At 61.1% G+C, this 27,920-nt stretch overlaps 1 protein-coding gene across 4 annotated transcripts in view; it reads right to left on the bottom strand.

The window, feature by feature from the left end:
* LOC144505264 (G protein-coupled receptor kinase 6-like) overlaps window positions 1-27,920 on the bottom strand; it is a 226,085-nt gene that overhangs the window by 81,929 nt on the left and 116,236 nt on the right. For all 4 annotated transcript variants that reach the window (XM_078231310.1, XM_078231311.1, XM_078231313.1 and 1 more), the window contains exon 11: window positions 347-436. In XM_078231310.1, the coding sequence (XP_078087436.1) occupies window positions 347-436 (90 nt within the window). The remainder of the gene's footprint in view (window positions 1-346; window positions 437-27,920) is intronic.

The following is a 27,920-nucleotide window of genomic DNA, read 5'->3' as shown; positions in this document are numbered from 1 at the left end:
ATTTCAACTGTGGTGAACATTATCATTACAAATCCGTTTTTCCATTGACACCTGATATTCAATGGGTTTCTGAAGTGTCATTTCCAACCGTTAATCCCAGGATACATTTGCAGTTAATGTCCTAGTGATGTGGCTGATATTGTTCCTGGGAGCATTCCTCGAAAACTCTAGATGAGCACTTCCCTTGGGATTTTGCTGTGGTTTCTGTCATGGTGTCTCAGCTCTTCATGATCACAGAAGTACAGCCTGAACTGACATCGTGAAGGATTAACACAACCCCCACTCCAGCCTCCGCAACCTGACAGATGTGGAGGGACCAAGGTTTCTCTGCGGACACAATACTCACCCATGTAGCCCACCGTGCCCACTCGGCCTTTGACAGTCTGTCTCTCTGGCACGTATACTGCCAATCCCAAGTCTGAGATTCGAATGTGACCTATACAAAAAACACTTGACTTAGAAATCATAGAAATCCTACAGTGCAGAAGGAGGCCATTCAGCCCATCGAGTCTGCACCGACCACAATCCCACCCAGGCCCTACCCCCACATATTTACCCACTAATCCCTCTAACCTGCACATCTCAGGACTCTAAGGGGCAATTTTTTTTTTTAACCTGGCCAATCAACCTAACCCGCACATCTTTGGACTGTGGGAGGAAACCGGAGCACCCGGAGGAAACCCATGCAGACACGAGGAGAGTGTGCAAACTCCACACAGACAGTGACCCGAGCCGGGAATCGAACCCGGGACCCTGGAGCTGTGAAGCAGCAGTGCTAACCACTGTGCTACCGTGCCGACTTAATACAGACCTCACACAAAACATCCCAGCCAGAAGTCGAGGAGTTTTATTGGATCCAGTAGTGAGAGAAAAGCTTTGTTCCCTGTCTGGACTGCAGTCCAAACATCACAACATCAGCCTGGGAACCCACAGAGATACAGTTAGACGGCAAATGGGATGTTGGCCAATATCGGAAGGGGGATAGAATATAAAAGCAGAGAAGCCTTGCTGCATCTGTACAGGGCATTGGTGAGGCCGCAGCTGGAATACTGTGTGCAGTTTTGGTCCCCTTATCTGCAGAAGGATATATTGGCCTTGGAGGGAGTGCAGAGAAGGTTCACCAGGTTGATACCGGAGATGAGGGGTGTTGATTATGAGGAGAGATTGAGTAGATTGGGTTTGTACTCGTTGGAATTTAGAAGGCTGAGGGGGGATCTTATAGAGACCTATAAGATAATGAAGGGGCTGGATAGGGTAGAGGTGGAGAGATTCTTTCCACTTAGAAAGGAAACTAGAACTGGAGGGCACAGCCTCAAAATAAAGGGGGGTCAGTTTAGGACAGAGTTGAGGAGGAACTTCTTCTCTCAGAGGGTGGTGAATCTCTGGAATTCTCTGTCCACTGAAGTGGTGGAGGCTACCTCGCTGAATATGTTTAAATCACGGATAGATGGATTCCTGATCGGTAAGGGAATTAGGGGTTATAGGGATCAGGCGGGTAAGTGGAACTGATCCACTTCAGATCAGCCATGATCTTATTGAATGGCGGGGCAGGCTCGAGGGGCTAGATGGCCTACTCCTGCTCCATTTCTTATGTTCTTACGTTCAAATGGGATACTTTCGGGGACCCAGCGTTGCACACACGAAGTGTACATACACTGCACTGCCCACACCCAATATACATACACCGCACTGCCCACACTCAGCGTATAAACACCGCACTGCCCACACCCACTGTACACACACCGCACTGCCCACACCCACTGTACACACACCGCACTGCCCACACCCAGCGTACACACACCGCACTGCCCACACCCACTGTACACACACCGCACTGCCCACACCCACTGTACACACACCGCACTGCCCACACCCAGTGTACACACACCGCACTGACCACACCCACTGTACACACACCGCACTGCCCACACCCACTGTACACACACCGCACTGCCCACACCCACTGTACCACACCGCACTGCCACACCCAGTGTACACACACCGCACTGCCCACACCCACTGTACACACACCGCACTGCCCACACCCACTGTACACACACCGCACTGCCCACACCCAGCGTACACACACCGCACTGCCCACACCCACTGTACACACACCGCACTGCCCACACCCAGTGTACACACACCGCACTGCCCACACCCACTGTACACACACCGCACTGCCCACACCCACTGTACACACACCGCACTGCCCCACACCCAGTGTACACACACCGCACTGCCCACACTCACTGTACACACACCGCACTGCCCACACCCAGTGTACACACACCGCACTGCCCACACCCACTGTACACACACCGCACTGCCCACACCCAGTGTACACACACCGCACTGCCCACACCCAGTGAACACACCGCACTGTCCACACCCAGTGAACACACACCGCACTGCCACACCCAGTGAACACACACCGCACTGCCCACACCCAGCGTACACACACCGCACTGCCCACACCCAGTGAACACACACCGCACTGCCCACCCCAGTGTACACACACCGCACTGCCCACACCCACTGTACACACACCGCACTGCCCCACACTCACTGTACACACACCGCACTGCCCACACCCACTGTACACACACCGCACTGCCCACACTCACTGGACACACACCGCACTGCCCACACCCACTGTACACACACCGCACTGCCCACACCCACTGTACACACACCGCACTGCCCACACTCACTGGACCACACCGCACTGCCCACACCCACTGTACACACACCGCACTGCCCACACCCCAACGTACACACACCGCACTGCCCACACCCACTGTACACACACCGCACTGCCCACACCCACCTGTACACACACCGCACTGCCCACACTCACTGGACACACACCGCATGCCCACACCCACGTACACACACCGCACTGCCCACACCCAGTGTACACACACCGCACTGCCCACACCCAGCGTACACACACCGCACTGCCCCACACCTAGTGAACACACACCGCTCACTGCCCACACCCAGTGAACACACACCGCACTGCCCACACCCAGTGAACACACACCGCACTGCCCACACCCACTGTACACACACCGCACTGACCACACCCACTGTACACACACCGCACTGCCCACACCCAGTGTACACACACCGCACTGCCCACACCCACTGTACACACACCGCACTGCTCACACCCACTGTACACACACCGCACTGACCACACCCACTGTACACACATCGCACTGCTCACACACTGTACACACACCGCACTGCCCACACCCACTGTACACACACCGCACTGCCCACACCCAGTGTACACACACCGCACTGCCCACACCCACTGTACACACACCGCACTGCCCACACCCAGTGTACACACACCGCACTGCCCACACCCACTGTACACACACCGCACTGCCCACACCCAGTGTACACACACCGCACTGCCCACACCCAGTGTACACACACCGCACTGCCCACACCCAGTGTACACACACCGCACTGCCCACACCCAGTGTACACACACCGCACTGCCCACACCCAGTGTACACACACCGCACTGCCCACACCCAGCGTACACACACCGCACTGCCCACACGCAGTGTACACACACCGCACTGACCACACCCAGTGTACACACACCGCACTGCCCACACCCACTGTACACACACCGCACTGCCCACACCCACTGTACACACACCGCACTGACCACACACCGCACTGACCACACCCAGTGTACACACACCGCACTGCCCACACCCAGCGTACACACACCGCACTGCCCACACCCAGTGTACACACACCGCACTGCCCACACCCAGTGTACACACACCGCACTGCCCACACCCAGTGTACACACACCGCACTGACCACACCCAGTGTACACACACCGCACTGCCCACACCCAGTGTACACACACCGCACTGACCACACCCACTGTACACACACCGCACTGACCACACCCAGTGTACACACACCGCACTGCCCACACCCAGCGTACACACACCGCACTGCCCACACCATGTGTACACACACCGCACTGCCCACACCCAGTGTACACACACCGCACTGCCCACACCCAGTGTACACACACCGCACTGACCACACCCAGTGTACACACACCGCACTGCCCACACCCAGTGTACACACACCGCACTGCCCACACCCAGTGAACACACACCGCACTGCCCACACCCAGTGTACACACACCGCACTGCCCACACCCAGTGTACACACACCGCACTGCCCACACCCAGCGTACACACACCGCACTGCCCACACCCAGTGTACACACACCGCACTGCCCACACCCACTGTACACACACCGCACTGCCCACACCCAGTGTACACACACCGCACTGACCACACCCACTGTACACACACCGCACTGCCCACACCCAGTGTACACACACCGCACTGCCCACACCCACTGTACACACACCGCACTGCCCACACCCAGTGTACACACACCGCACTGCCCACACCCAGTGTACACACAACGCACAGCCCACACCCAGTGTACACACAGCGCAGTGCCCACACCCAGTGTACACACACCACACTGCCCACACCCAGTGTACACACACCGCACTGCCCACACCCACGGTACACACACCGCACTGCCCACACCCAGTGTACACACACCGCACTGCCCACACCCAGTGTACACACACCGCACTGCCCACACCCAGTGAACACACACCGCACTGCCCACACCCAGTGTACACACACCGCACTGACCACACCCAGTGAACACACACTGCACTGCCCACACCCAGTGTACACACACCGCACTGCCCACACCAGCGTACACACACCGCACTGCCCACACCCACTGTACACACACCGCACTGCCCACACCCAGTGTACACACACCGCACTGCCCACACCCAGCGTACACACACCGCACTGCCCACACCCAGCGTACACACACCGCACTGCCCACACCCAGTATACACACACCGCACTGCCCACACCCAGTGGACACACACCGCACTGCCCACACCCAGTGTACACACACCGCACTGCCCACACCCAGTGTACACACACCGCACTGCCCACACCCAGTGTACACACACCGCACTGCCCACACCCAGTGTACACACACCGCACTGCCCACACCCAGTGTACACACACCGCACTGCCCACACCCACTGTACACACACCGCACTGCCCACACCCACTGTACACAGACCGCACTGACCACACCAGCTGTACACACACCGCACTGACCACACCCAGTGTACACACACCGCACTGCCCACACCCAGTGTACACACACCGCACTGCCCACACCCAGCGTACACACACCGCACTGCCCACACCCACGGTACACACACCGCACTGCCCACACCCAGTGTACACACACCGCACTGACCACACCCAGTGTACACACACCACACTGACCACACCCAGTGGACACACACCGCACTGACCACACCCAGTGTACACACACCGCACTGCCCACACCCACTGTACACACACCGCACTGCCCACACCCAGTGTACACACACCGCACTGACCACACCCAGCGTGTACACACCGCACTGCCCACACCCAGCGTACACACACCGCACTGACCACACCCAGCTTACACACACCGCACTGCCCACACCCAGCGTACACACACCGCACTGCCCATACCCAGTGAACACACACCGCACTGCCCACACCCAGTGTACACACACCGCACTCCCCACACCCACTGTACACACACCGCACTGCCCACACCCAGTGTACACACACCGCACTGCCCACACCCACTGTACACACACTGCACTGCCCACACTCAGCGTATAAACACCGCACTGCCCACACCCAGCGTACACACACCGCACTGCCCACACCCAGTGTACACACACCGCACTGCCCACACCCAGTGTACACACACCGCACTGCCCACACCCACTGTTCACACACCGCACTGCCCACACCCAGTGTACACACACCGCACTGCCCACACCCAGTGTACACACACCGCACTGCCCACAACCAGTGAACACACACCGCACTGCCCACACCCAGTGTACACACACCGCACTGCCCACACCCAGTGTACACACACCGCACTGCCCACACCCAGTGAACACACACCGCACTGCCCACACCCAGTGTACACACACCGCACTGCCCACACCCAGTGTACACACACCGCACTGCCCACACCCAGTGTACACACACCGCACTGCCCACACCCACTGTACACACACCGCACTGCGCACACCCAGTGTACACACACCGCACTGCCCACACCCAGTGTACACACACCGCACTGCCCACACCCAGTGTACACACACCGCACTGCCCACACCCAGTGTACACACACCGCACTGCCCACACCGTGTACAGACACCGCACTGCCCACACCCAGTGAACACACACCGCACTGACCACACCCAGTGAACACACACCGCACTGACCACACCCAGCGTACACACACCGCACTGCCCACACCCAGTGTACACACACCGCACTGCCCACACCCAGTGTACACACACCGCACTGCCCACACCCAGTGTACACACACCGCACTGCCCACACCCACTGTTCACACACCGCACTGCCCACACCCAGTGTACACACACCGCACTGCCCACACCCAGTGTACACACACCGCACTGCCCACAACCAGTGAACACACACCGCACTGCCCACACCCAGTGTACACACACCGCACTGCCCACACCCAGTGTACACACACCGCACTGCCCACACCCAGTGAACACACACCGCACTGCCCACACCCAGTGTACACACACCGCACTGCCCACACCCAGTGTACACACACCGCACTGCCCACACCCAGTGTACACACACCGCACTGCCCACACCCACTGTACACACACCGCACTGCGCACACCCAGTGTACACACACCGCACTGCCCACACCCAGTGTACACACACCGCACTGCCCACACCCAGTGTACACACACCGCACTGCCCACACCCAGTGTACACACACCGCACTGCCCACACCCAGTGTACAGACACCGCACTGCCCACACCCAGTGAACACACACCGCACTGACCACACCCAGTGAACACACACCGCACTGACCACACCCAGCGTACACACACCGCACTGCCCACACCCAGTGTACACACACCGCACTGCCCACACCCAGTGTACACACACCGCACTGACCACACCCAGCGTACACACACCGCACTGCCCACACCCACTGTACACACACCGCACTGCCCACACCCAGCGTACACACACCGCACTGCCCACACCCAGTGTACACACACCGCACTGCCCACACCCAGTGTACACACACCGCACTGCCCACACCCACTGTACACACACCGCACTGCCTACACCCACTGTACACACACCGCACTGCCCACACCCAGTGTACACACACCGAACTGCCCACACCCAGTGTACACACACCGCACTGCCCACACCCAGTGTACACACACCGCACTGACCACACCCACAGTACACACACCGCACTGCCCACACCCACTGTACACACACCGCACTGCCCACACCCACTGTACACACACCGCACTGCCCACACCCACTGTACACACACCGCACTGCCCACACCCAGTGTACACACACTGCACTGCCCACACCCACTGTACACACACCGCACTGCCCACACCCAGTGTACACACACCGCACTGCCCACACCCAGTGTACACACACCGCACTGCCCACACCCAGTGTACACACACCGCACTGCCCACACCCAGTGTACACACACCGCACTGCCCACACCCAGTGTACACACACCGCACTGCCCACACCCAGTGTTCACACACCGCACTGCCCACACCCAGTGTACACACACCGCACTGCCCACACCCAGTGTACACATACCGCACTGCCCACAACCAGTGAACACACACCGCACTGCCCACACCCAGTGTACACACACCGCACTGCCCACACCCAGTGTACACACACCGCACTGCCCACACCCAGTGAACACACACCGCACTGCCCACACCCAGTGTACACACACCGCACTGCCCACACCCAGTGTACACACACCGCACTGCCCACACCCAGTGTACACACACCGCACTGCCCACACCCACTGTACACACACCGCACTGCGCACACCCAGTGTACACACACCGCACTGCCCACACCCAGTGTACACACACCGCACTGCCCACACCCAGTGTACACACACCGCACTGCCCACACCCAGTGTACACACACCGCACTGCCCACACCCAGTGTACAGACACCGCACTGCCCACACCCAGTGAACACACACCGCACTGACCACACCCAGTGAACACACACCGCACTGACCACACCCAGCGTACACACACCGCACTGCCCACACCCAGTGTACACACACCGCACTGCCCACACCCAGTGTACACACACCGCACTGACCACACCCAGCGTACACACACCGCACTGCCCACACCCACTGTACACACACCGCACTGCCCACACCCAGCGTACACACACCGCACTGCCCACACCCAGTGTACACACACCGCACTGCCCACACCCAGTGTACACACACCGCACTGCCCACACCCACTGTACACACACCGCACTGCCTACACCCACTGTACACACACCGCAGGGCCCACACCCAGTGTACACACACCGAACTGCCCACACCCAGTGTACACACACCGCACTGCCCACACCCAGTGTACACACACCGCACTGACCACACCCACAGTACACACACCGCACTGCCCACACCCACTGTACACACACCGCACTGCCCACACCCACTGTACACACACCGCACTGCCCACACCCACTGTACACACACCGCACTGCCCACACCCAGTGTACACACACTGCACTGCCCACACCCACTGTACACACACCGCACTGCCCACACCCAGTGTACACACACCGCACTGCCCACACCCAGTGTACACACACCGCACTGCCCACACCCAGTGTACACACACCGCACTGCCCACACCCAGTGTACACACACCGCACTGCCCACACCCAGTGTACACACACCGCACTGCCCACACCCAGTGTACACACACCGCACTGCCCACACCCAGTTTACACACACCGCACTGCCCACACCCACTGTACACACACCGCACTGCCCACACCCAGTGTACACACACCGCACTGCCCACACCCAGTGTACACACACCGCACTGCCCACACCCAGCGTACACACACCGCACTGCCCACACCCAGCGTACACACACCGCACTGCCCACACCCAGCGTACACACACCGCACTGCCCACACCCAGTGTACACACACCGCACTGCCCACACCCACTGTACACACACCGCACTGACCACACCCACTGTACACACACCGCACTGCCCACACCCAGTGTACACACACCGCACTGCCCACACCCAGCGTACACACACCGCACTGCCCACACCCAGCGTACACACACCGCACTGCCCACACCCACTGTACACACACCGCACTGCCCACACCCAGTGTACACACACCGCACTGCCCACACCCAGTGAACACACACCGCACTGCCCACACCCAGTGTACACACACCGCACTGCCCACACCCAGTGTACACACACCGCACTGACCACACCCACTGTACACACACCGCACTGCCCACACCCACTGTACACACACCGCACTGCCCACACCCACTGTACACACACCGCACTGCCCACACCCACTGTACACACACCGCACTGCCCACACCCAGTGTACACACACCGCACTGCCCACACCCAGTGAACACACACCGCACTGACCACACCCAGTGTACACACACCGCACTGCCCACACCCAGTGTACACACACCGCACTGCCCACACCCAGTGTACACACACCGCACTGCTCACACCCAGTGTACACACACCGCACTGCCCACACCCACAGTACACACACCGCACTGCCCACACCCACTGTACACACACCGCACTGCCCACACCCACTGTACACACACCGCACTGCCCACACCCACTGTACACACACCGCACTGCCCACACCCACTTTACACACACCGCACTGCCCACACCCACTGTACACACACTGCACTGCCCACACCCAGTGTACACACACCGCACTGCCCACACCCAGTGTACACACACCGCACTGCCCACACCCAGTGTACACACACCGCACTGCCCACACCCAGTGTACACACACCGCACTGCCCACACCCAGTGTACACACACCGCACTGCCCACACCCAGTGTACACACACCGCACTGCCCACACCCAGTGTACACACACCGCACTGCCCACACCCAGTGTACACACACCGCACTGCCCACACCCAGTGTACACACACCGCACTGCCCACACCCAGCGTACACACACCGCACTGCCCACACCCAGTGAACATACACCGCACTGACCACACCCAGCGTACACACACCGCACTGCCCACACCCAGTGAACACACACCGCACTGCCCACACCCAGTGTACACACAACCAACACTGCCCACACCCAGCGTACACACACCGCACTGCCCACACCCAGCGTACACACACCGCACTGCCCACACCCAGCGTACACACACCGCACTGCCCATACCCAGTGAACACACACCGCACTGACCACACCCAGCGTACACACACCGCACTGACCACACCCACTGTACACACACCGCACTGACCACACCCAGCGTACACACACCGCACTGCCCACTCCCACTGTACACACACCGCACTGCCCACACCCAGCGTACACACACCGCACTGCCCACACCCAGTGTACACACACCGCACTGCCCACACCCACTGTACACACACCGCACTGCCCACACCCAGTGTACACACACCGCACTGCCCACACCCACTGTACACACACCGCACTGCCCACACCCACTGTACACACACCGCACTGCCCACACCCAGTGTACACACACCGCACTGCCCACAACCACTGTACACACACCGCACTGCCCACACCCAGCGTACACACACCGCACTGCCCACACCCACTGTACACATACCGCACTGCCCACACCCACTGTACACACACCGCACTGCCCACACCCAGCGTACACACACCGCACTGCCCACACCCACTGTACACACACCGCACTGACCACACCCACTGTACACACACCGCACTGCCCACACCCAGTGTACACACACCGCACTGCCCACACCCAGTGTACACACACCGCACTGCCCACACCCACTGTACACACACCGCACTGCCCACACCCAGCGTACACACACTGCACTGACCACACCCAGTGTACACACACCGCACTGCCCACACCCACTGTACACACACCGCACTGCCCAGACCCAGCGTACACACACCGCACTGCCCACACCCAGTGTACACACACCGCACTGACCACACCCAGTGTACACACACCGCACTGACCACACCCACTGTACACACACCGCACTGCCCACACCCAGCGTACACACACCGCACTGCCCACACCCAGTGTACACACACCGCACTGCCCACACCCAGTGTACACACACCGCACTGCCCACACCCACTGTACACACACCGCACTGCCCACACCCACTGTACACACACAGCACTGCCCACACCCACTGTACACACACCGCACTGCCCACACCCAGTGTACACACACCGCACTGCCCACACCCAGTGTACACACACCGCACTGCCCACACCCAGTGTACACACACCGCGCTGCCCACACCCACTGTACACACACCGCACTGACCACACCCAGTGTACACACACCGCACTGCCCACACCCAGTGTACACACACCGCACTGCCCACACCCAGTGTACACACACCGCACTGCCCACACCCACTGTACACACACCGCACTGCCCACACACCGCACTGCCCACACCCAGCGTACACACACCGCACTGCCCACACCCAGTGTACACACACCGCACTGCCCACACCCAGCGTACACACACCGCACTGCCCACACCCAGTGAACACACACCGCACTGCCCACACCCAGTGAACACACACCGCACTGCCCACACCCACTGTACACACACCGCACTGACCACACCCACTGTACACACACCGCACTGACCACACCCAGTGTACACACACCGCACTGCCCACACCCACTGTACACACACCGCACTGCTCACACCCACTGTACACACACCGCACTGACCACACCCACTGTACACACATCGCACTGCTCACACCCACTGTACACACACCGCACTGCTCACACCCACTGTACACACACCGCACTGACCACACCCAGTGAACACACACTGCACTGCCCACACCCAGTGAACACACACCGCACTGCCCACACCCAGTGTACACACACCGCACTGACCACACCCAGTGAACACACACTGCACTGCCCACACCCAGTGTACACACACCGCACTGCCCACACCCAGCGTACACACACCGCACTGCCCACACCCACTGTACACACACCGCACTGCCCACACCCAGTGTACACACACCGCACTGCCCACACCCAGCGTACACACACCGCACTGCCCACACCCAGCGTACACACACCGCACTGCCCACACCCAGTATACACACACCGCACTGCCCACACCCAGTGGACACACACCGCACTGCCCACACCCAGTGTACACACACCGCACTGCCCACACCCAGTGTACACACACCGCACTGCCCACACCCAGTGTACACACACCGCACTGCCCACACCCAGTGTACACACACCGCACTGCCCACACCCAGTGTACACACACCGCACTGCCCACACCCACTGTACACACACCGCACTGCCCACACCCACTGTACACAGACCGCACTGACCACACCAGCTGTACACACACCGCACTGACCACACCCAGTGTACACACACCGCACTGCCCACACCCAGTGTACACACACCGCACTGCCCACACCCAGCGTACACACACCGCACTGCCCACACCCACGGTACACACACCGCACTGCCCACACCCAGTGTACACACACCGCACTGACCACACCCAGTGTACACACACCACACTGACCACACCCAGTGGACACACACCGCACTGACCACACCCAGTGTACACACACCGCACTGCCCACACCCACTGTACACACACCGCACTGCCCACACCCAGTGTACACACACCGCACTGACCACACCCAGCGTGTACACACCGCACTGCCCACACCCAGCGTACACACACCGCACTGACCACACCCAGCTTACACACACCGCACTGCCCACACCCAGCGTACACACACCGCACTGCCCATACCCAGTGAACACACACCGCACTGCCCACACCCAGTGTACACACACCGCACTCCCCACACCCACTGTACACACACCGCACTGCCCACACCCAGTGTACACACACCGCACTGCCCACACCCACTGTACACACACTGCACTGCCCACACTCAGCGTATAAACACCGCACTGCCCACACCCAGCGTACACACACCGCACTGCCCACACCCAGTGTACACACACCGCACTGCCCACACCCAGTGTACACACACCGCACTGCCCACACCCACTGTTCACACACCGCACTGCCCACACCCAGTGTACACACACCGCACTGCCCACACCCAGTGTACACACACCGCACTGCCCACAACCAGTGAACACACACCGCACTGCCCACACCCAGTGTACACACACCGCACTGCCCACACCCAGTGTACACACACCGCACTGCCCACACCCAGTGAACACACACCGCACTGCCCACACCCAGTGTACACACACCGCACTGCCACACCCAGTGTACACACACCGCACTGCCCACACCCAGTGTACACACACCGCACTGCCCACACCCACTGTACACACACCGCACTGCGCACACCCAGTGTACACACACCGCACTGCCCACACCCAGTGTACACACACCGCACTGCCCACACCCAGTGTACACACACCGCACTGCCCACACCCAGTGTACACACACCGCACTGCCCACACCCAGTGTACAGACACCGCACTGCCCACACCCAGTGAACACACACCGCACTGACCACACCCAGTGAACACACACCGCACTGACCACACCCAGCGTACACACACCGCACTGCCCACACCCAGTGTACACACACCGCACTGCCCACACCCAGTGTACACACACCGCACTGACCACACCCAGCGTACACACACCGCACTGCCCACACCCACTGTACACACACCGCACTGCCCACACCCAGCGTACACACACCGCACTGCCCACACCCAGTGTACACACACCGCACTGCCCACACCCAGTGTACACACACCGCACTGCCCACACCCACTGTACACACACCGCACTGCCTACACCCACTGTACACACACCGCACTGCCCACACCCAGTGTACACACACCGAACTGCCCACACCCAGTGTACACACACCGCACTGCCCACACCCAGTGTACACACACCGCACTGACCACACCCACAGTACACACACCGCACTGCCCACACCCACTGTACACACACCGCACTGCCCACACCCACTGTACACACACCGCACTGCCCACACCCAGTGTACACACACCGCACTGCCCACACCCAGTGTACACACACCGCACTGCCCACACCCAGTGTACACACACCGCACTGCCCACACCCAGTGTACACACACCGCACTGCCCACACCCAGTGTACACACACCGCACTGCCCACACCCAGTGTACACACACCGCACTGCCCACACCCAGTGTACACACACCGCACTGCCCACACCCAGTGTACACACACCGCACTGCCCACACCCAGTGTACACACACCGCACTGCCCACACCCACTGTACACACACCGCACTGCCCACACCCAGTGTACACACACCGCACTGCCCACACCCAGCGTACACACACCGCACTGCCCACACCCAGCGTACACACACCGCACTGCCCACACCCAGCGTACACACACCGCACTGCCCACACCCAGCGTACACACACCGCACTGCCCACACCCAGTGTACACACACCGCGCTGCCCACACCCACTGTACACACACCGCACTGCCCACACCCAGTGTACACACACCGCACTGACCACACCCACTGTACACACACCGCACTGCCCACACCCAGTGTACACACACCGCACTGCCCACACCCAGCGTACACACACCGCACTGCCCACACCCACTGTACACACACCGCACTGCCCACACCCAGTGTACACACACCGCACTGCCCACACCCAGTGAACACACACCGCACTGCCCACACCCAGTGTACACACACCGCACTGCCCACACCCAGTGTACACACACCGCACTGACCACACCCACTGTACACACACCGCACTGCCCACACCCACTGTACACACACCGCACTGCCCACACCCACTGTACACACACCGCACTGCCCACACCCACTGTACACACACCGCACTGCCCACACCCAGTGTACACACACCGCACTGCCCACACCCAGTGAACACACACCGCACTGACCACACCCAGTGTACACACACCGCACTGCCCACACCCAGTGTACACACACCGCACTGCCCACACCCAGTGTACACACACCGCACTGCCCACACCCAGTGCACACACACCGCACTGCCCACACCCACAGTACACACACCGCACTGCCCACACCCACTGTACACACACCGCACTGCCCACACCCACTGTACACACACCGCACTGCCCACACCCACTGTACACACACCGCACTGCCCACACCCACTTTACACACACCGCACTGCCCACACCCACTTTACACACACCGCACTGCCCACACCCACTGTACACACACTGCACTGCCCACACCCAGTGTACACACACCGCACTGCCCACACCCAGTGTACACACACCGCACTGCCCACACCCAGTGTACACACACCGCACTGCCCACACCCAGTGTACACACACCGCACTGCCCACACCCAGTGTACACACACCGCACTGCCCACACCCAGTGTACACACACCGCACTGCCCACACCCAGTGTACACACACCGCACTGCCCACACCCAGTGTACACACACCGCACTGCCCACACCCAGTGTACACACACCGCACTGCCCACACCCAGCGTACACACACCGCACTGCCCACACCCAGTGAACATACACCGCACTGACCACACCCAGCGTACACACACCGCACTGCCCACACCCAGTGAACACACACCGCACTGCCCACACCCAGTGTACACACAACCAACACTGCCCACACCCAGCGTACACACACCGCACTGCCCACACCCAGCGTACACACACCGCACTGCCCACACCCAGCGTACACACACCGCACTGCCCACACCCAGTGAACACACACCGCACTGACCACACCCAGCGTACACACACCGCACTGACCACACCCACTGTACACACACCGCACTGACCACACCCAGCGTACACACACCGCACTGCCCACTCCCACTGTACACACACCGCACTGCCCACACCCAGCGTACACACACCGCACTGCCCACACCCAGTGTACACACACCGCACTGCCCACACCCACTGTACACACACCGCACTGCCCACACCCAGTGTACACACACCGCACTGCCCACACCCACTGTACACACACCGCACTGCCCACACCCACTGTACACACACCGCACTGCCCACACCCAGTGTACACACACCGCACTGCCCACAACCACTGTACACACACCGCACTGCCCACACCCAGCGTACACACACCGCACTGCCCACACCCACTGTACACACACCGCACTGCCCACACCCACTGTACACACACCGCACTGCCCACACCCAGCGTACACACACCGCACTGCCCACACCCACTGTACACACACCGCACTGACCACACCCACTGTACACACACCGCACTGCCCACACCCAGTGTACACACACCGCACTGCCCACACCCAGTGTACACACACCGCACTGCCCACACCCACTGTACACACACCGCACTGCCCACACCCAGCGTACACACACTGCACTGACCACACCCAGTGTACACACACCGCACTGCCCACACCCACTGTACACACACCGCACTGCCCACACCCAGCGTACACACACCGCACTGCCCACACCCAGTGTACACACACCGCACTGACCACACCCAGTGTACACACACCGCACTGACCACACCCACTGTACACACACCGCACTGCCCACACCCAGCGTACACACACCGCACTGCCCACACCCAGTGTACACACACCGCACTGCCCACACCCAGTGTACACACACCGCACTGCCCACACCCACTGTACACACACCGCACTGCCCACACCCACTGTACACACACAGCACTGCCCACACCCACTGTACACACACCGCACTGCCCACACCCAGTGTACACACACCGCACTGCCCACACCCAGTGTACACACACCGCGCTGCCCACACCCAGTGTACACACACCGCGCTGCCCACACCCACTGTACACACACCGCACTGACCACACCCAGTGTACACACACCGCACTGCCCACACCCAGTGTACACACACCGCACTGCCCACACCCAGTGTACACACACCGCACTGCCCACACCCACTGTACACACACCGCACTGCCCACACACCGCACTGCCCACACCCAGCGTACACACACCGCACTGCCCACACCCAGTGTACACACACCGCACTGCCCACACCCAGCGTACACACACCGCACTGCCCACACCCAGTGAACACACACCGCACTGCCCACACCCAGTGAACACACACCGCACTGCCCACACCCACTGTACACACACCGCACTGACCACACCCACTGTACACACACCGCACTGACCACACCCAGTGTACACACACCGCACTGCCCACACCCACTGTACACACACCGCACTGCTCACACCCACTGTACACACACCGCACTGACCACACCCACTGTACACACATCGCACTGCTCACACCCACTGTACACACACCGCACTGCTCACACCCACTGTACACACACCGCACTGCCCACACCCAGTGTACACACACCGCACTGCCCACACCCACTGTACACACACCGCACTCCCCACACCCAGTGTACACACACCGCACTGCCCACACCCAGTGTACACACACCGCACTGCCCACACCCAGTGTACACACACCGCACTGCCCACACCCAGTGTACACACACCGCACTGCCCACACCCAGCGTACACACACCGCACTGCCCAAACCCAGCGTACACACACCGCACTGACCACACCAAGTGTACACACACCGCACTGCCCACACCCAATGTACACACACCGCACTGCCCACACCCAGTGTACACACACCGCACTGCCCACACCCAGTGTACACACACCGCACTGACCACACCCAGTGTACACACACCGCACTGCCCACACCCAGTGTACACACACCGCACTGCCCACACCCAGTGTACACACACCGCACTGCCCACACCCAGTGTACACACACCGCACTGCCCACACCCAGCGTACACACACCGCACTGCCCACACCCAGTGTACACACACCGCACTGCCCACACCCAGCGTACACACACCGCACTGCCCACACCCAGCGTACACACACCGCACTGCCCACACCCACTGTACACACACCGCACTGCCCACACCCAGCGTACACACACCGCACTGCCCACACCCAGCGTACACACACCGCACTGCCCACACCCAGCGTACACACACCGCACTGCCCACACCCAGCGTACACACACCGCACTGCCCACACCCAGCGTACACACACCGCACTGCCCACACCCAGCGTACACACACCGCACTGCCCACACCCAGCGTACACACACCGCACTGCCCACACCCAGTGTACACACACCGCACTGCCCACACCCACTGTACACACACCGCACTGCCCACACCCAGTGTACACACACCGCACTGCCCACACCCACTGTACACACACCGCACTGCCCACACCCAGTGTACACACACCGCACTGCCCACACCCACTGTACACACACCGCACTGCCCACACCCAGTGTACACACACCGCACTGACCACACCCAGTGTACACACACCGCACTGCCCAAACCCAGTGTACACACACCGCACTGCCCACACCCAGCGTACACACACCGCACTGCCCACACCCACTGTACACACACCGCTTTGCCCACACCCACTGTACACACACCGCACTGCCCACACCCACTGTACACACACCGCACGGCCCACACCCAGTGTACACACACCGCACTGCCCACACCCACTGTACACACACCACACTGCCCACACCCAGTGTACACACACCGCACTGCCCACACCCAGCGTACACACACCGCACTGCCCACACCCAGCGTACACACACCGCACTGCCCACACCCAGTGTACACACACCGCACTGCCCACACCCAGTGGACACACACACCGCACTGACCACACCCAGTGTACACACACCGCACTGCCCACACCCAGTGTACACACACCGCACTGACCACACCCAGTGTACACACACCGCACTGCCCACACCCAGTGTACACACACCGCACTGCCCACACCCACTGTACACACACCGCACTGCCCACACCCAGTGAACACACACCGCACTGACCACACCCACTGTACACACACCGCACTGCCCACACCCAGCGTACACACACCGCACTACCCACACCCACTGTACACACACCACACTGCCCACACACCACACTGCCCACACCCAGTGTACACACACCGCACTGACCACACCCAGTGTACACACACCGCACTGCCCACACCCAGTGTCCACACACCGCACTGCCCACACCCAGTGTACACACACCGCACTGCCCACACCCAGTGTACACACACCGCACTGCCCACACCCAGTGTACACACACCGCACTGCCCACACACAGCGTACACACACCGCACTGCCCACACCCAGCGTACACACACCGCACTGCCCACACCCAGAGTACACACACCGCACTGCCCACACCCAGTGTACACACACCGCACTGACCACACCCACTGTACACACACCGCACTGCCCACACCCAGTGTACACACACCGCACTGCCCACACCCACTGTACACACACCGCACTGCCCACACCCAGTGGACACACACACCGCACTGCCCACACCCACTGTACACACACCGCACTGCCCACACCCAGCGTACACACACCGCACTACCCACACCCACTGTACACACACCACACTGCCCACACACCACACTGCCCACACCCAGTGTACACACACCGCACTGACCACACCCAGTGTACACACACCGCACTGCCCACACCCAGTGTCCACACACCGCACTGCCCACACCCAGTGTACACACACCGCACTGCCCACACCCAGTGTACACACACCGCACTGCCCACACCCACTGTACACACACCGCACTGCCCACACCCAGTGAACACACACCGCACTGCCCACACCCAGTGTACACACACCGCACTGACCACACCCAGTGGACACACACCGCACTGCCCACACCCACTGTACACACACCACACTGCCCACACCCAGTGTACACACACCGCACTGCCCACACCCAGTGTACACACACCGCACTGCCCACACCCACTGTACACACACCGCACTGCCCACACCCACTGTACACACACCGCACTGCCCACACCCAGTGTACACACACCACACTGCCCACACCCAGTGTACACACACCGCACTGCCCACACCCAGTGTACACACACCGCACTGCCCACACCCAGTGTACACACACCGCACTGCCGACACCCAGTGTACACACACCGCACTGACCACACCCAGCGTACACACACCGCACTGCCCACACCCACTGTACACACACCGCACTGCCCACACACAGCGTACACACACCGCACTGCCCACACCCAGTGTACACACACCGCACTGCCCACACCCAGTGTACACACACCGCACTGCCCACACCCAGTGTACACACACCGCACTGCCCACACCCAGTGTACACACACCGCACTGCCCACACCCACTGTACACACACCGCACTGCCCACACCCACTGTACACACACCGCACTGCCCACACCCAGTGTACACACACCGCACTGCCCACACCCAGCATACACACACCGCACTGCCCACACCCAGCGTACACACACCGCACTGCCCACACCCAGAGTACACACACCGCACTGCCCACACCCACTGTACACACACCGCACTGCCCACACCCAGTGTACACACACCGCACTGACCACACCCACTGTACACACACCGCACTGCCCACACCCAGTGTACACACACCGCACTGCCCACACCCACTGTACACACACCGCACTGCCCACACCCAGTGTACACACACCGCACTGACCACACCTACTGTACACACACCGCACTGCCCACACCCAGTGTACACACACCGCACTGCCCACACCCAGTGTACACACACCGCACTGCCCACATCCAGTGTACACACACCGCACTGCCCACACCCAGCGTACACACACCGCACTGCCCACACCCAGCGTACACACCGCACTGCCCACACCCACTGTACACACACCGCACTGCCCACACCCAGTGTACACACACCGCACTGCCCACACCCAGTGAACACACACCGCACTGCCCACACCCAGTGTACACACACCGCACTGCCCACAACCAGTGTACACACACCGCACTGACCACACCCACTGTACACACACCGCACTGCCCACACCCACTGTACACACACCGCACTGCCCACACCCACTGTACACACACCGCACTGCCCACACCCACTGTACACACACCGCACTGCCCACACCCAGTGTACACACACCGCACTGCCCACACCCAGTGAACACACACCGCACTGACCACACCCAGTGTACACACACCGCACTGCCCACACCCAGTGTACACACACCGCACTGCCCACACCCAGTGCACACACACCGCACTGCCAACACCCAGTGTACACACACCGCACTGACCACACCCACTGTACACACACCGCACTGCCCACACCCACTGTACACACACCGCACTGCCCACACCCAGTGTACACACACCGCACTGCCCACACCCAGTGTACACACACCGCACTGCCCACACCCAGTGTACACACACCGCAGTGCCCACACCCAGTGTACACACACCGCACTGCCCACACCCAGCGTACACACACCGCACTGCCCACACCCAGCGTACACACACCGCACTGCCCACACCCAGCGTACACACACCGCACTGCCCACACCCAGTGTACACACACCGCACTGCCCACTCCCAGTGTACACACACCGCACTGCCCACACCCAGTGTACACACACCGCACTGCCCACACCCAGTGTACACACACCGCACTGCCCACACCCAGCGTACACACACCGCACTGCCCACACCCAGCGTACACACACCGCACTGCCCACACCCAGCGTACACACACCGCACTGCCCACACCCAGTGTACACACACCGCACTGCCCACACCCACTGTACACACACCGCACTGCCCACACCCAGTGTACACACACCGCACTGACCACACCCACTGTACACACACCGCACTGCCCACACCCAGTGTACACACACCGCACTGCCCACACCCACTGTACACACACCGCACTGCCCACACCCAGTGTACACACACCGCACTGCCCACACCCAGTGTCCACACACCGCACTGCCCACACCCAGTGTACACACACCGCACTGCCCACACCCAGTGTACACACACCGCACTGCCCACACCCAGCGTACACACACCGCACTGCCCACACCCAGCGTACACACACCGCACTGCCCACACCCAGCGTACACACACCGCACTGCCCACACCCACTGTACACACACCGCACTGCCCACACCCAGTGTACACACACCGCACTGCCCACACCCAGTGAACACACACCGCACTGCCCACACCCAGTGTACACACACCGCACTGCCCACACCCAGTGTACACACACCGCACTGACCACACCCACTGTACACACACCGCACTGCCCACACCCACTGTACACACACCGCACTGCCCACACCCACTGTACACACACCGCACTGCCCACACCCACTGTACACACACCGCACTGCCCACACCCACTGTACACACACCGCACTGCCCACACCCACTGTACACACACCGCACTGCCCACACCCAGTGTACACACACCGCACTGCCCACACCCAGTGGACACACACCGCACTGCCCACACCCAGTGTACACACACCGCACTGCCCACACCCAGTGTACACACACCGCACTGCCCACACCCAGTGTACACACACCGCACTGCCCACACCCAGTGTACACACAACGCACTGCCCACACCCAGTGTACACACACCGCACTGCCCACACCCAGTGTACACACACCGCACTGCCCACACCCAGTGTACACACACCGCACTGCCCACACCCAGTGTACACACACCGCACTGCCCACACCCAGTGTACACACACCGCACTGCCCACACCCAGCGTACACACACCGCACTGCCCACACCCAGCGTACACACACCGCACTGCCCACACCCAGCGTACACACACCGCACTGCCCACACCCAGTGAACACACACCGCACTGCCCACACCCAGTGTACACACAACCAACACTGCCCACACCCAGCGTACACACACCGCACTGCCCACACCCAGCGTACACACACCGCACTGCCCACACCCAGCGTACACACACCGCACTGCCCACACCCAGTGAACACACACCGCACTGACCACACCCAGCGTACACACACCGCACTGACCACACCCAGTGTACACACACCGCACTGACCACACCCAGTGTACACACACCGCACTGACCACACCCACTGTACACACACCGCACTGCCCACACCCAGCGTACACACACCGCACTGCCCACACCCAGTGTACACACACCGCACTGCCCACACCCAGTGTACACACACCGCACTGCCCACACCCACTGTACACACACCGCACTGCCCACACCCACTGTACACACACAGCACTGCCCACACCCACTGTACACACACCGCACTGCCCACACCCAGTGTACACACACTGCACTGCCCACACCCAGTGTACACACACCGCACTGCCCACACCCAGTGTACACACACCGCACTGCCCACACCCACTGTACGCACACCGCACTGACCACACCCAGTGTACACACACCGCACTGCCCACACCCAGTGTACACACACCGCACTGCCCACACCCAGTGTACACACACCGCACTGCCCACACCCACTGTACACACACCGCACTGCCCACACCCAGCGTACACACACCGCACTTCCCACACCCACTGTACACACACCGCACTGACCACACCCAGCGTACACACACCGCACTGCCCACACCCACTGTACACACACCGCACTGCCCACACCCACTGTACACACACCGCACTGCCCACACACCGCACTGCCCACACCCAGTGAACACACACCGCACTGACCACACCCACTGTACACACACCGCACTGCCCACACCCACTGTACACACACCGCACTGCCCACACCCACTGTACACACACCGCACTGCCCACACCCACTGTACACACACCGCACTGCCCACACCCAGTGTACACACACCGCACTGCCCACACCCAGTGTACACACACCGCACTGACCACACCCAGTGTACAGACACCGCACTGCCCACACCCAGTGTACACACACCGCACTGACCACACCCAGTGTACACACACCGCACTGCCCACACCCAGTGTACACACACCGCACTGACCACACCCACAGTACACACACCGCACTGCCCACACCCACTGTACACACACCGCACTGCCCACACCCACTGTACACACACCGCACTGCCCACACCCAGTGTACACACACCGCACTGCCCACACCCAGTGTACACACACCGCACTGCCCACACCCAGTGTACACACACCGCACTGCCCACAACCAGTGTACACACACCGCACTGCCCACACCCAGTGTACACACACCGCACTGCCCACACCCAGTGTACACACACCGCACTGCCCACACCCAGTGTACACACACCGCACTGCCCACACCCAGTGTACACACACCGCACTGCCCACACCCAGTGTACACACACCGCACTGCCCACACCCAGCGTACACACACCGCACTGCCCACACCCAGCGTACACACACCGCACTGCCCACACCCAGCGTACACACACCGCACTGCCCACACCCAGCGTACACACACCGCACTGCCCACACCCAGCGTCCACACACCGCACTGCCCACACCCAGTGTACACACACCGCACTGCCCACACCCACTGTACACACACCGCACTGCCCACACCCAGTGTACACACACCGCACTGACCACACCCACTGTACACACACCGCACTGCCCACACCCAGTGTACACACACCGCACTGCCCACACCCACTGTACACACACCGCACTGCCCACACCCAGTGTAGACACACCGCACTGCCCACACCCAGTGTCCACACACCGCACTGCCCACACCCAGTGTACACACACCGCACTGCCCACACCCAGTGTACACACACCGCACTGCCCACACCCAGCGTACACACACCGCACTGCCCACACCCAGCGTACACACACCGCACTGCCCACACCCACTGTACACACACCGCACTGCCCACACCCAGTGTACACACACCGCACTGCCCACACCCAGTGAACACACACCGCACTGCCCACACCCAGTGTACACACACCGCACTGCCCACACCCAGTGTACACACACCGCACTGACCACACCCACTGTACACACACCGCACTGCCCACACGCACTGTACACACACCGCACTGCCCACACCCACTGTACACACACCGCACTGCCCACACCCACTGTACACACACCGCACTGCCCACACCCAGTGTACACACACCGCACTGCCCACACCCAGTGAACACACACCGCACTGACCACACCCAGTGTACACACACCGCACTGCCCACACCCAGTGTACACACACCGCACTGCCCACACCCAGTGTACACACACCGCACTGCCCACACCCAGTGTACACACACCGCACTGACCACACCCACAGTACACACACCGCACTGCCCACACCCACTGTACACACACCGCACTGCCCACACCCACTGTACACACACCGCACTGCCCACACCCACTGTACACACACCGCACTGCCCACACCCACTGTACACACACCGCACTGCCCACACCCACTGTACACACACCGCACTGCCCACACCCAGTGTACACACACCGCACTGCCCACACCCAGTGTACACACACCGCACTGCCCACACCCAGTGTACACACACCGCACTGCCCACACCCAGTGTACACACACCGCACTGCCCACACCCAGTGTACACACACCGCACTGCCCACACCCAGTGTACACACAGCGCACTGCCCACACCCAGTGTACACACACCACACTGCCCACACCCAGTGTACACACACCGCACTGCCCACACCCAGTGTACACACACCGCACTGCCCACACCCAGTGTACACACACCGCACTGCCCACACCCAGTGTACACACACCGCACTGCCCACACCCAGTGTACACACACCGCACTGCCCACACCCAGTGTACACACACCGCACTGCCCACACCCAGCGTACACACACCGCACTGCCCACACCCAGTGAACATACACCGCACTGACCACACCCAGTGTACACACACCGCACTGCCCACACCCAGTGAACACACACCGCACTGCCCACACCCAGTGTACACACAACCAACACTGCCCACACCCAGCGTACACACGCCGCACTGCCCACACCCAGCGTACACACACCGCACTGCCCACACCCAGTGAACACACACCGCACTGACCACACCCAGCGTACACACACCGCACTGACCACACCCAGCGTACACACACCGCACTGACCACACCCAGCGTACACACACCGCACTGCCCACACCCACTGTACACACACCGCACTGCCCACACCCAGCGTACACACACCGCACTGCCCACACCCAGTGTACACACACCGCACTGCCCACACCCAGCGTACACACACAGCACTGCCCACACCCACTGTACACACACCGCACTGCCCACACCCAGCGTACACACACCGCACTGCCCACACCCACTGTACACACACCGCACTGACCACACCCACTGTACACACACCGCACTGCCCACACCCAGTGTACACACACACCGCACTGCCCACACCCAGTGTACACACACCGCACTGCCCACACCCACTGTACACACACCGCACTGCCCACACCCAGCGTACACACACCGCACTGCCCACACCCACTGTACACACACCGCACTGACCACACCCAGTGTACACACACCGCGCTGACCACACCCACTGTACACACACCGCACTGCCAACACCCAGCGTACACACACCGCACTGCCCACACCCAGTGTACACACACCGCACTGCCCACACCCAGTGTACACACACCGCACTGCCCACACCCACTGTACACACACCGCACTGCCCACACCCACTGTACACACACAGCACTGCCCAAACCCACTGGACACACACCGCACTGCCCACACCCAGTGTACACACACCGCACTGCCCACACCCAGTGTACACACACCGCACTGCCCACACCCAGTGTACACACACCGCACTGCCCACACCCACTGTACACACACCGCACTGACCACACCCAGTGTACACACACCGCACTGCCCACACCCAGTGTACACACACCGCACTGCCCACACCCAGTGTACACACACCGCACTGCCCACACCCACTGTACACACACCGCACTGCCCACACCCAGCGTACACACACCGCACTGCCCACACCCACTGTACACACACCGCACTGACCACACCCAGTGTACACACACCGCACTGCCCACACCCAGTGTACACACACCGCACTGCCCACACCCAGTGTACACACACCGCACTGACCACACCCAGTGAACACACACCGCACTGCCCACACCCAGTGTACACACACCGCACTGCCCACACCCAGTGTACACACACCGCACTGCCCACACCCAGTGTACACACACCGCACTGACCACACCCAGTGAACACACACCGCACTGCCCACACCCAGTGTACACACACCGCACTGCCCACACCCAGTGTACACACACCGCACTGACCACACCCAGTGTACACACACCACACTGCCCACACCCAGTGTACACACACCACACTGCCCACACCCAGTGTACACACACCGCACTGACCACACCCAGTGAACACACACCGCACTGACCACACCCAGCGTACACACACCGCACTGCCCACACCCAGTGTACACACACCGCACTGCCCACACCCAGTGTCCACACACCGCACTGACCACACCCACTGGACACACACCGCACT

The sequence above is a fragment of the Mustelus asterias genome, chromosome 16 (assembly GCF_964213995.1).
Source record: "Mustelus asterias chromosome 16, sMusAst1.hap1.1, whole genome shotgun sequence".
In the NCBI taxonomy this organism is placed as follows: Eukaryota; Metazoa; Chordata; class Chondrichthyes; order Carcharhiniformes; family Triakidae; genus Mustelus; species Mustelus asterias.
This window is presented reverse-complemented; position numbering and strand designations above follow the sequence as displayed.